This window comes from Falco biarmicus, chromosome Z, assembly GCF_023638135.1.
Source record: "Falco biarmicus isolate bFalBia1 chromosome Z, bFalBia1.pri, whole genome shotgun sequence".
Taxonomy (NCBI): Eukaryota; Metazoa; Chordata; class Aves; order Falconiformes; family Falconidae; genus Falco; species Falco biarmicus.
Genome location: NC_079311.1, coordinates 66965740 through 66979445, shown reverse-complemented (window position 1 = coordinate 66979445; position 13706 = coordinate 66965740). Strand labels below are relative to the sequence as shown.

Here is a 13706-nt window from a genome sequence, read left to right as displayed (position 1 = left end):
AAGAAGTCAGATCTAACAGAGAAGGCCAGGATGAAGCAGAACGACATCAGAGAGATGAAGAAAATAAACGTGATGCTTAAGGGACCATTGAACAGGGCGGGAGTATAGAAAATAGATAAAATAACTGAACTGTGGGATAAAAGAGAAAAGACAATGACAAACTTTAGCAGATTACATTAAGGTAATTCCACAAACAGCTGAACCAAAAAAACGTAAACGTGCAGAACCACACCACCTGGCTGAGTTTGGGATTTCTGGGGAGGTGAGGAGGGGCTTTTAGGCACTTTTGCCAAATCAGGTAACTGACACATTACCACAGAATGGTCAGAGATTAGGAGTATTTGCCTTCAACTTCTGCTAGCTACAACTACCTAACACAAGAAATCACCTCTGTGCAGTCTTGCAGCTCTTCTGCCAAGTCAGTTTATCTCAAATGGGACATAAGCGTGTATTTCATGGGACCTGGACTGAGGAAGGCCTGTGCACTGCACTACGTGTTTCTCTTCAACAAGAAGTAAACATACTAAAAGCACATCGGAGAACTGCCCCTCAAAGAGCAAGAAGATAAGCAAAAAGGATAGGTCGCATTTTGGCCTGGGATGCAACATTTAATAAAATAAATTGTGATAATGTGCTCTTAAAGAGGATGTCAAAAGGGTTGGGTGAAACAAGGTGGGTCTAGCACTTTAACTGAAAGTATTAAATACAGCTAAGATATGCAAGTTGCAAGTTTGGGATACTGCTGCCCAGGGAGGTGCAAGAGATTTGCCTACATTCGTGCAGGCAATTGTGGCAACACAGAATCAGAATTTTAAAGTCTTGGTCACGACATGCCACATGATAGCTGTAAGTAACCTCTGCTTTGTAGGACACAAGACATCCTTGACATTATTCTCACATCTTACTAATTCTGAAGCCTATTGCTCAGAATGGCATTTGAAATACTAATACGTTTAATTACTCAAAAGCTACCTTTTGAAATATAAGTATGTATATTTATACACATTTATACCACTGGAACCATTGTATAAATAATAACATTAAATATATAATGTATTGTATAAATAATAACATTGTATAGATAATAACATTATCTATTAAACACTGTCATTTTCTACTCTTCAACAACATAATACCCAACAATATAAAGCCATTTTAAAAATTCAATGCAATTTTGTGCTATATAAATCTTTGCCAATAAAAATAAAGAGGCACTCTTCTAAGGTCTTCATATTAGATAATATAAATAGGTTTAAGATTTGTGTGAATCAAACTGATCAAAATAAAAAAAAAATAAAACACTGAAATAGAAGGCTATTTATAGAGGGCGATCTACTTTTTAAAGGATGCTGCAGAACAGCCTTCCCAAAAAACATTTACGGCTTTAATTACACAGGGACACAGTCTCAAAGCATTTTGAAGACAGCAGACTATAATTATAAAGAAGAAGTTGCAGCAAGAAATTCAGCAGACCACTTTAAAATGTAACTTCAACACCTCAGCAAACATTTTAAACTTTATGGTGAGAAGAAACATTTAAAACACCAAGGACAAACACATGCTAATGTAGAGAATCAGAAGGGTAATTGTAATTTCGTGCCCCACCCCCACCCCCCAAAAAAAACCCCAAAAAACCCAAAAACCAACCCAGATGAAATTTTGTGGCATTTGATGCACTTCCTTTAATTTTTCCTCCTACCCTCTTGTACGACCTCTTCCCCTTAAAGATACCTATTCTTGAACAAACGCATTATGTCTTCAGAAAACAGAGTTAAACTATTTACAATACTAATCATAATAGTAACATATCATTGATGCCCTCCGGATACAGTGTAAGCATGTTCATAGGGAAAGGCAATGTTTTATCAAAAGTCTAAGGAAAATAGACAAGCTTTTGAGTTCACAGTATCAAAACAAGTTTAAGACCTGAAGAACAGATTGATCCCACTGGTGCTGTAACATGACATCTTGTTAAAAAGTAATTATCCTTCAAGAAATATAATTTCTAATACACTGTGGCTGTCCAGCTGCTGTTAAAGGCAAATACAGACTAATCAGAAACAATCTCCAATCTATTACTAAAAAACACCACCACTTTTGGGAAGAGTGTGAGCAACAACAGAGTGTGAGCAACAACAGAGCAATGCAACTAGAAGAGATATATGCAGATACTATGAATTATATATATATTACTGACACTTGCCATTTCCACTTGCAAACCACTTGTTAGATTCATATTATGTAACTGTGTAAAGTAGAGCATATGACTGCACCCATACACAGAGAGCAGTGCATGCAACTTTTAGCACAATCCTAGGGCAATCTTTTGCCATAATTTAGAATTGCCCAGCCAGACTCCAGGAATTCTTGCAAATTAACTTGCTTTTCTGGTAACCTTATGGCTACGCATAGTCCCAACCTCTAGTCTACAGTATGTGAAAGAAAAAAAAATCATTGTCACTGAAGAGGCATTTCTAGTGGTTTTGACCCCTCAGTAATTCCAATGATACAGCTAACTTTGGATTTGTACACTTGCCACTTAGTAATTCAACAAGTCCCACTACTATCTTTCCGAGTCCACCGCCACAGGGCAGCTCAAATTTCAAGCACGTGATATTTTTGATAGCAGACTGCCAATTTTTAATACCTTTGCTTTACAATGTACTTGCAATTTACATCTTAAATCCGTCATTCATTTTAAAGAATTATTTTTTTATTTTTATAATTAAAGAGGCTACTTTGCAAACTACAAAAAAAGGATGCTCTGCAGAGGCCATCAGGAAAATTCTGTGCTCACACAATCACCCTTTGCATCACTTGAGCTGACAGGAGTTGTTTATTTTTCATGCAGACCAACCACTGAAGGCAAAACCTGACATTTTGCCAGTGCGTTACACAACTGTTTTCTGGAAAGAAAGCACCACTGAAGAGCAGGAATCCTAACTTCCAAAGGGAAGATGCAAAACAGTATTATGTACAGGATAACTAATCACATAGCTTTGATAAACACAAACTGAATGGCAACTTCTTTGAACAGAAGAGCTTTAAGAGTCTTGTAATGAGGATCTGGGCTTTTTTCCTACTCCTTCCTAAAGTTAATGGTCTATGGAATAGCACTGCTGTTTTCTAGAGCAGGAAGAGGCCATCAAAGACCAGTCACAAGAAATACAACTCGAGTTCATAATGTTCCTAGTTCAAGACAAACCCTGTTGCAGCTTGCAAGTTTGTCCATCAGACATTTCACTCTGAAAAAAATTAACAGGCCAGTTTGGCAAACCATACCTTTCCCAGTGAAATCAGTAACTACTTGTCAGAGGTTGTCAAAGGGCTGCAAGTACAGTGTGTATCAGTTAATAGCTAAGGGCAGTAAGGCTGTGGCACCTGCATTGGCTGGACCAAGCTGCTGAGCTCTTTGAGCAGGTAATGTGAGCTCTGACCACAAAGGGAGGCTGATCAGCAATTCAAGTACAGTTTACTTTAACCAGTGAACTCTGGGGAGAGAATGGGTAGAGAATTTTATTCTGATCCTCACTCCTGGCCCAGCCTTGATGATCTCCTACTTCACATGTCTTTAATTTCCCCATTGGAAAAAACAAAAAACTAAAAAAAAGTCACAATTCTTTATTTCACAAAAGCAGAAGGGAAGGTCTCATAGCAAGAAAACCCACAGTGTATCTTAACATACACACACACAGAACAACACATGCATCAGAAATTTCTGGCTCTTTCTCCTGTTTAAGTAGGTCGCAACGCACACCACAACCAGTATGGTGCAATCAGCTTGACTGCAGATTTGCAGCAAAATGGACATACTCCCATTAAACGCAAGTCACTGCCAAGACTCGGGTGATAGTAAGCACCTCTTATTTAAGGCTGGAAGTTGAAAATATTTATACCTTTCCTTTCCAGCAGTCTACCCACAAAATATCAACAGTGACTGTGAATGGAATTGTCCACATTTCCCAAAGGGTAGCACATAAAAGAATTTTTCCTGCTGCCTTTTTGTGCCTTTGTTTTGCTGCTCGTGTCAAGGACATGACATGGGAAAGGGAGGAGTAGACAGGATATGCTAGATGAGCTCTGTTGCTACTTTAACTTTGCATTTTCCAATGGGAAACCACGTTGGGGAGAGGAAAAGTCTCACAGGAAGCTTTCCATACTGTAAGTCACAGGCTGGCTGCTGAACCTTTCCAAACATACTCCCATATTACCTCCTATTCCATGACTGCCTTTAGATACTGCCTCAGTTGGTTTCTCTTCTCTTAAAAGCTTCCCCTCCACCACTTCATGAATAAATGTTGTTTTGTTCTAACGTCAAATTCCTTAAAACACCAGCTGCTTCCAGTCAAATCATTTCAAGACATTATCGTTATAAACAAAGACAAATCTAAGTTAAACCCAAGTAAACCAGAGAACTAAAAGCACATTTGCATCATTTACTATACTTACCATATATAAACTATAGCAAGCACAGCTGTATAAATGCATCATTTATTTCCACATCTCACTGTGCAAATTCAAGCCAAGAGGCTACTAATACCAAAATATCCATTACTCAACATTTTCAGGAAGACGCCAACATTGATGCAATGCTGCTATAGTACATCACTTTTGCCACACACAGCATCTAAGAAGCAGAAAGCTCTACAGAGGGCTTTTGTTATCCGTACTATTCTGTTTTTAAATGAGTGTTTTCTGATTGTTCCTCTATTGATGCCATACTCTGCAATCAAGGAAAACTGTTATTTTTTTATTTCCTGAGAAGGAAAAAATGTTATTTTCCAGCGTATTTTTTTCTAATGCATACCAAAGGACCATGCTTCCACTAAGTCTCCTTAGTTTTTCTGCATGGTTCTCACCACTGCACAGGTTTCTATCCTCGTTTTGTTAACCAAAACAACAAGCAATTGGAGAATTACTATTTGCTTATTCCTTGGAGTCACATTTAGGGGGTAGGGACAGAAAAGAATACCTTATTACCCCTGATGAGAAAAGCTTACTATTATATGCAAACAGTTTAGAAGAAAAAAAGTCTCAAAGCCTAGTACAGGGTAACAGAGAACCTTCTTGAAAAGGTGTGTAGCCATACAATCGTGCATGTTGTTTCTGAGGTTCAGACCCAAATACCTGTAGAGGTGGCAAACATCCCATCATAAAAACTGTCTTAGAAGACAAGGAATTTTGGAATATTTTTCCTCTGAAGTTCATGTAGGTTTAACTCTCCAGCATTATTTTATTAGGATTTTTACCTGGTTAAGAAAATTAAATCAGGAACAGAAAGGAAGTTAATGATAATGCAGCTATAAGCTTTGGTACAAACTGTCATATGCTTACAATCTCCAGTCATGCAGATTCAAGTAATTTATCTGCCTGTTCCCACACTTCCAACAGACACATCTCACTCAGACACCAGCATGGTGGAAGAAGCAGAAACATGCATCTGAAACGACTGGTACTTCTGCCAGAAGGTACCAGCTGTGTAAAAGACACAGAGGAAATGTGGTTTTATTTTGGTTGGTTGATTGGTTTTTTTAATCTACAAAGTTTTCATTCAAGGTTATGATATGTTTTCATTTTAGGATACACACCTTTCGGCTTCAGATCCTTATAAATATCTGCACAGTTCTTACACCAACCACCTCTGCTTTTCTACTTTCCCCTTCCAGGGTATACCCTTCTAAGTAATCTCATCTGGTTTAATCCCCCAAAGCGGGCATCACATCTATTTGTGCACTCATGCGAAGATCTATGTTCTTCCCAGCTCAACACAACCAACTTTTATCTCGTTAGACATGGTGGCTGAAGGCAGCACAGACTCTTTTGCCATGGATAACTATACAGACCTTTCCTCCATTTCATAATCTGTACAGGTCTGAAAAATAGGAAGCCTAATTAACGGAGCAGTGCAGCTGAAGTAATGGGTGCTCAACAGCATTACTGATAAGCAGCTTGATAACAGACTAACAATTGAGATGTCTGTAGTCCAAAGGACTAAGAGCCTTTGCAAGATACTTGCAAGATACTTGCCGCACTGTATGAGGACGTGCAGAACAGGAAGTTTCCAAGTAATACAGCACAAACTGAACACATGGTGCTAGTAAGGACTGGCAGACCGCTTAGCTTTAGCATATTAATCAATCAATCAACAAACAAACAAAAAAACTATTAAATCTGCAAAACAGCACGCAGTACAAAGCACACAGTAAAAGATAAAAGGTATGTATTAAATGGGGCATATGAAACGGAGTTTTCTAGTTTGCTTCTGGACATCAGTAGGGAGCACCACACCTGCTAGCTGCCAGACACCTGAGCAACAAATCCAGTGACCAAGCTAGATGACTGAGCATGAGAGGGCAGAGTGTGGAGAGAAGAACTATCATGCTGCACTTCCTCATAGCCCTCACTATCACCTCACCTCTGCCTTTACTCAAATACCAAAGCTGTCCAAACCCACTCTCCGGTCAGATTCCCTGAAACTTGCCTTTCCCATGATAGACATTTCTATGTAAGCAAGTACTCTTGGCACCTAGCATTTTCCTAAATGAATTATTTTATCCTTCAGTTGCACTTTACATGGGACACATGTTCTGCCTCTATACTGCGGCCACAACAGTGCACCTCTGGATGCTCTCAAGTCTACTTCATCATTCTCCTCACTTTCCTCCCTTAAGCACCAGCAGTCAATGAAATCAGTTCCTCTTAGCATTTTCATAAATGAAGCTAGCTACCTCTTTATACTTTTTAATGGAAAATGTTTGATGAAATTAAATATTATGCTGCCCCAAAGGTCACAATGAGACATCAGTTATCCAACTATCACTATAACTGCAGCTACCAGAACTTAGCAGCACATTACCGTACATACACCGCACTTACCTATTTTACAACAAAACAGAACCAATTATTGTCAGAGGGTGTATTTTGCTATACATTATACTTACTCACACCCAATTCTGCAATATACACACATTTATATTTGGGCATCCTCTCAAATTAGACAGTTCACAATAGCCTTCTAAAGACCTGGCAGATGGTTTGCGTAACTTGCAGGCATTAGAACCTCACACTGTAACTCTCTCTGATCCTTCAGGATAAGCATATTCCTCTCACATGGAATTTGGAGGGAGAAAGTCTCTCTAAGGAACTTAAATACCACAGGAAAATATGCCCTTGACTTTGCCAGTAGCAGTTTCCTCCATGAGGATTTTGTCCATGTTGCCCAAATCTGTTATTTTCTACCATTTAGAAAACAGTGGTATAGATGCTGAAAACACAATGCAGGCAAATGCCATGGGGAAAAAACATCCAGCAGGTATTAAACCCTACCAGGAACCAAATTCTAAGAACAAAAGCAAGTGTTAAGCTTTAACATTTCAACATTTAAGAAGGACTTAATGGTGGTACACAGTCCTTATCACAGTTATTTAAAAGTCACCCACACTTTTGACTGTACAGCCTCATAAAATGGGAAGTGGTATGCACCAGGCTTCCTCCTGAAAAGTATTAACAGTAGGAGCAGCACTCCCACTCCAAAAGCACCAGGATTTGAAGCATGGTTTGAACAACAGTGTCTAAGGCACTGTGTAAGCAGAGTTTACACAATCAATTTCTATGAAACACCCCGTTCATTTAACTGTTCTCATCTTCAATTGGAAAAACTGGGAGCAGCAAAAAAATAACTTAGCATATTTGGGACATACATTTAAAGTAAACCTTGCATCTCATACATCATTTAATTAAAGTTTGGGAAGTTTAACTTGATAACATTGGAAAATTTTAAGGCACTCCAGACAAAGTTTACAACAGTACGTACATAACATGTTAATATATAACATTACTCAAACATCATGGATACTTAAAAGCAAATGTATACAAACCCTTCAGAAATTACATTAGGCCAGAATTCTCAGCAACTAATGCACGTGAACCCTAAATTTTCTTACACCTTAAGAAGTTGTCTGAATTTTTCTTTACCTTTTTAACTGAAGTGAAGAATACTTCTGTCTGAGTATCAGTAAACCTTTGACAGGACAAAACCATGCCGCAGTCTGGTTATATAAACTAATATGACAAATCCCTTTTGTTAACTGCGTCACTTAATCCTGATCCCCAAAAAATTAGTAACCTCTTTTCAATCAAATGGCATTAACACTAACAAAAATTATTTAGTCAGAACTTTACCTTACCGTGTAAATGCCAATTCTACAAACAGCAAATGAGAGCTGGATACATTCAGACATAGTCTAAAGAAATTAAAATAAAGACATTACCAAGAATGCTATTTATTAACAATTAGTTTTCTTCCCATCTCCCCCTCTCCCCTGACAGAAACACTTGATGGTATTACTTTATCTTTATTCTGTAAGGTTGTATTAAACAAGCTGAGAAAAATACCATATAAATTCAAATTATGCAGTTACTATACTACCTTTCATACAGAAGCAGCTGCCGAAACCATTACATTTACTACTTTGGTATTTCATTATAGGCTTCAAATTACCTAATGCTCCCCCAAATGCCTATACAGATTAACATTTGGCATGCAAGCTTTTAGTCCAATTTATTTTTATCTACTCTTGTTTAAAAACAACCTGCAAGAGACATTTTAAGAGAGTAAAGTGCTTTTTAGTTTCTTAGTGGACTGTAAAGATCTTCTATGTTTAAATATTATAGTTCTCTCCCCATATCATGATTCAAACTCTCTTCCTGTATATACCAAAATAATGCATACAAGTTAATGTTCCCATATTTTTGAAGTCATGCTCCTTTAGTTTTCTGTTCAAAATAGAACTCTCTATTGTCTCAACTGTTTTATTTAATCTGCTCTTACAGTTGTAAATAATCATATTAAAAGTTTTTACCCTCAACTCGCTCAACTTCCAATCTCTTGTGATTCCACAATTCTATGTCTTCTGCAGTCACCCAGAGAGGCTGTGGATGGACTATGAGTTTCTAATGAAACAGATGAAAAACACCTTCTTTAAATAGCATAAAGAAGCTAGAAAATCAACACACCTCCCCAACACCAAAATAAAACCTACTGTAAGTTTGCCATTTTGTTAATACATGGTCAGGAACAATAAACCAGGCTTACAATTCAGAAAAGCAATTGAAGAATTACTTTAAATGAAGTATTTGAGAAGTCACTGTAGGCAAAAATTAAAGCAATCAAGTGGAACATATTATCTATCTTTATTTATTTAACAAGTTCACACATCATCTGCATGTGTTTTAAGATGTCGAAGGTGAACTGCTGTATGGTACATACTTCAAACAGTATCAGTGAAAACACTCATTTTTTTCAGCCTCTGCTTTTAACATCCCCCCACCCAAAAAAAATCTGCAGTTTAATTACTCATTTAATCAGATCCATGCTTATGAATTATAAGTAATAAAAAAATGCATAGCAACCATTTTTCTTATGCTGTAATTGTTAAATTTAAATTTTAAGCAAACAATATTACACTGAACTGTCTGAAAGTCAAAAAACACAGCACAAAAACCTGAAAGCTAACCTCAACCACATCATTGATATTTTTTTCCTTACTGGAAGCAATCTTGAATATTATTACTGACAAGGAAACACTGCTTCAAAGCACCATTTAAATTGCCAGGATGTTTTGTCTTCTTTTGTCAGTTTTCAGAACAAACATCCAGTTCTATGACTTCTGCTCTGACTTTCCCACAGAAAAAAAAGTCACAGAAAATAGGAATAGAACTGACTTTGAGAAATCCTATGTTATACAAAGTGGTGGAGCGGGGTTATAAACCATATCCATACCCTCCTGACAGTATTTGCAGACCATTTTTCCAAAGGTTCCAGGGATGGCTGACTTCCCCAAGCAATGTAGCCCAGTGCTTCATTACCCTCTCTACTAGTTTCCTAATGTTTAACCTGAATCTGCTGCAATTTAAGCCCATACTTAAACACAGGGTGATACATACAGTGATTGGTGTTTTCAGTATCCTGACAGATTCTATGTGGATGGCAGATGCAACTTATATATAAGTAAAAGATCATTTCAGGTTGCAAGGGAAGTAAACACACAGCAGCAGCAAACCATTAGTTTCTTAATGTGTATCATTTGCTTTTATTCTAGACAAGTGTAGCACTGTAAATTTTTTTCCATATTCAGTACTTCCAGGCTACACATTCACTAAGCTGCAGTTCAAATTCCCCAGCAAGTGTCTGGTGAACCTTGCTTCAGCAGAATAAAGCAAGCTACATCTGTGTTACCTTACTCATCTGTTGCTGGGTTTTCTACTGTTCTGAAATCAACAAGCTATTATAGGGCATGAATTCTAAAATTATCTCCCCTTCCTACTGTCACATACAACACCAGTAAATGCTTCTATGCATTTCCCAATGAAATATTAAGCTAATCCCTTCCCCAAGCCTCCAAGATAATGTTTACGATCTGCAGTCTACAGTGTTAAAAAAGCTTATTAATTCCAGTGCTGTTACTAGATTCTCTCTTATATTCACTTTTCCTCCCCAAAAATATTTACATTCCTTCCAATATTATTTCAGCTTGATCACTGAAAAAAGATCAGGAATAGATTTAAATAATTAGATGCTTAATGAAAACTACAGATAACCACTCTGATCACTGAATTACAATGTAAGTGATAATCTGCTGCTACAATGAGGAATTTATTCTTGATATTTGTAACCTACTGCTTTCATTTTGCAACTTATTTTGGACCATACAACTGGGCAACAAAACAATTGTAGAGAATTTGCATTTAATTTACTTACAGTTTATTGTTGCTTTCTGAAAGGATTTTACATGGTAAGCATGAAAGTAAAAGAAAAAAATAATGTAAAAATATACCTACAAATATTATAAAAGATAGATACCTGGTTTGATACAATTCTATAAAGACTTAATTCTTAACAGAAGTCAGCATGTCTAAAGTGAGAAACGAGTTGTCAGGTCAAATAAGCATGCACCTTTGCCAATATGCACCCTTCTGCTTAGGCGAAGGGTCATCTCACAAACATTAAATAATTTCTCCAGTTGTAAACTAAACTCATGACTAACATACATATTTGCCCATTATTCATTTTAATTATATGATTGTTCATAATGTCTCATAAAGTCTGCCTTGCAGCTGCGCAACCTTTCATTCACAACAAGCATTTGTTCTGTCCATTTTTTCCAGCATTCAACTACCACTACAAATATCAAGACAAAATAATCTCAATATTTGGTGTTTAAAAAAAAATAATCTTATAGCTCTGATGCAGTCTACAAGCACACAAATTCATTGTTTTAATATTGATACCTTCAGCAGTACAAAATTAAATTCCCACCCATAATATTTACAAAAGAGCAAATTTTGAAGAGCAAGTTCTGCAGCTGATCACTTCAAAGCTGCAATGACTGAGCTGAAAGCACTAGTCTCAAGAACCTTGGTAGGCAAAAGGGGAGAAGTGATCCTAATCAGTTTATCCAAAGACACAAAAGGCTCGACACCTGACAGAACTGCAGGAGATGGTATCCTCAATTCTGCCAACCAACAGTAAGACTCAACTTGACCTTGGCTTGCTTTGCCATAATCCTAAATAATTTACAGCACTAAGTATAGATCCAAGACCACAAAACCAGAAAGCACTATGAGTTGTTGGGTTTTCCTTGTGGTATATTTCTTTAGTGAAATAAGATTAAGATGCCCTCCTGCTCATTGATAGAAGCAGCGGTTCACCCCAGTAATCGCTTGGAATTACTGGAGCTTTCAAGCAAAAGCTTTTCCACTTCCACTCTCATCTACATCTTTTTCCAGTGTGTAAGAAATGTGAAAATTAGCAATACAAGTGTAAACAATATGCAGATTTTAAGGTATTTTTATATATGGAGCCTGAAAGAAATTCTCAGTGCTTATGTGTTTTAAAGAACATGTAGGTACCCAAAAGCACACACAACTATGCTACAGTACAGGTGGCAGAACCTTTGACCAGAACTGCTGTTTGCTAAACTTGCGTACTGAACTCCAAGCAGTAACTTGAAGGCTCCTCTTTCTGCACAAGATGTCACAACCCTTCAGCACATTCCATTAATATCTAATTTGAACTCCCTGAATTCTTTTTTATACAGTTCTCAGGGATAAAACACACATGAAATATTTTCATATTCTCCTTTAATGCTGAATAACTAGATTTTTAAAATACCAACCTTCTTTTACATAACCATTAAAAAAAAATCTGAGTTTTGAGACTAGAAGAAACCTAATGCTGACGGAAAGGCAATGATATGTGAACAGGAAACAGGACTGGATCCAGGAACTCTTGTCATCATAATAAGTAATCAAGTGGATGCACCAGAGAACAATGCTCTCCCCTCTTTGAGGCAATGTTCTCACCAGAACAGTTTTCCACGACTGCTTCCAGGACTGCAGTGGTTCAGACAGTGAAAAATGCAGGTTAGCCAACACAAAATTAATAGCAGCAAGAACAGCACAGACATTTCGGAAGAATTCTGGACCTCTTCTCCAGTCTTGCTGAAACCTGAAATTAGCAAGTTTCTAGGCAAGAATAAATCACTGAGAGAAGAGATCACTCACTGTAGAGTGAGTGCATCATCAGTGTGCATCTACACAGGCTGTCAATTCAGTTTCAGGTTCAGCCAGTGCTGCAGGCCTTACATACAAAGTCACAAATTGTTTAGCATACAAGTGGGGCAAGGCCAATAGCCTTTGCTGATAAGTCAAGGCAGGACCTCCAAGCAGAAGGAATCCTTTAGCTACATGGCCCTAGAGCAGATTACGTACCTTCATAAATCCCTCTGAATTAAAAAGTTTCACCTCCTGTGCAGTCAATGCAATTCTGGTTACACTGGGGAGCACTCCCAGACATCATCCAGAATATCCCCATTTTCTAACTGCACTTCCCTGTTCTTGAACTAGATCTAGCTGTCCTCTCAGTGAGGGGGTTATGGAGGTGTTTGGTGCACAGCATAAGCACCAGGACATACAGGGAATCAGTGTCTCATGAACACATTCTCAGGTTCCAGCAATCACAGCTTCAGGACCTCCACAAGCCTACCACTGCATCTGAACATCATGCTTAATACTCCTCCCCCAATGGATGAGTCTTCCAAGAAACTACAAAGTCATAGTCTCATTTTTGCCTTCCTAACATTACTGCACAAGTGAGACCAAAAATCTAACTATACTCCTGGGAAAAAGTAGTACCTGGATTACAAGTGTCATCAAGTTCTATGGGCAAAATTATTTCTTGCCCATTTACCCTCTCTGATTTTGAAGATGTATATAATATTGCCTCCCCACACGATTCAGCTGTCTCTTCTTCAGACTGAAGGGGTATAATTATTTAATCCCACCTTGTATGGAAGCAGTTGTTTTCTTTCAACTACTGTGTTATCCTTCTCTGTATCTTCTTTGGTTTTCCATCTTTCTGATACGATGCAAACAAAAATACAGTGTTTAAGGCAACACCAAACCTTACATTTAAGCTGTGTAAAAATGATTTTTTCCTTCTTAATACCCTAAACTTGCTGACAGATGTCTGGGTTGCGATGATATTCTGAAGGATCCCCTTTTCTGTTCCTGAGCACTGATGGTATTTTAAGGCCTATGCATCATCTGTACTGCCATGTGACTTCTGCTATAAATATATGCAACATTGCATTTATTAACACTGAATTTCATCTGCCATTTCATTACCAATATCAAAAGGGGTACTA

The 13706-nt window shown here is 37.6% G+C and overlaps 1 protein-coding gene across 6 annotated transcripts in view; it reads right to left on the bottom strand.

Moving 5' to 3' along the window:
• The window catches only part of ARL15 (ADP ribosylation factor like GTPase 15), a 224725-nt gene that overhangs the window by 203007 nt on the left and 8012 nt on the right, over positions 1 to 13706 (bottom strand). For 3 of the 6 annotated variants that reach the window (XM_056324800.1, XM_056324798.1, XM_056324803.1), the window contains exons 2-3: positions 8862 to 8952; positions 8187 to 8243 (exon numbers count right to left, since the gene is read on the bottom strand). The exons of 2 other annotated variants lie outside the window; for them this stretch is intronic. Coding sequence is in view for 3 of the 4 variants with exons in the window: in XM_056324798.1 (XP_056180773.1) it covers positions 8187 to 8240 (54 nt within the window). In the remaining variant the exon portion in view is untranslated. Of the gene's footprint in view, positions 1 to 8186; positions 8244 to 8861; positions 8953 to 10759; positions 10776 to 13706 lie in introns of all 6 variants that reach the window. One more of the 6 variants, XM_056324799.1, reaches the window with a different exon arrangement.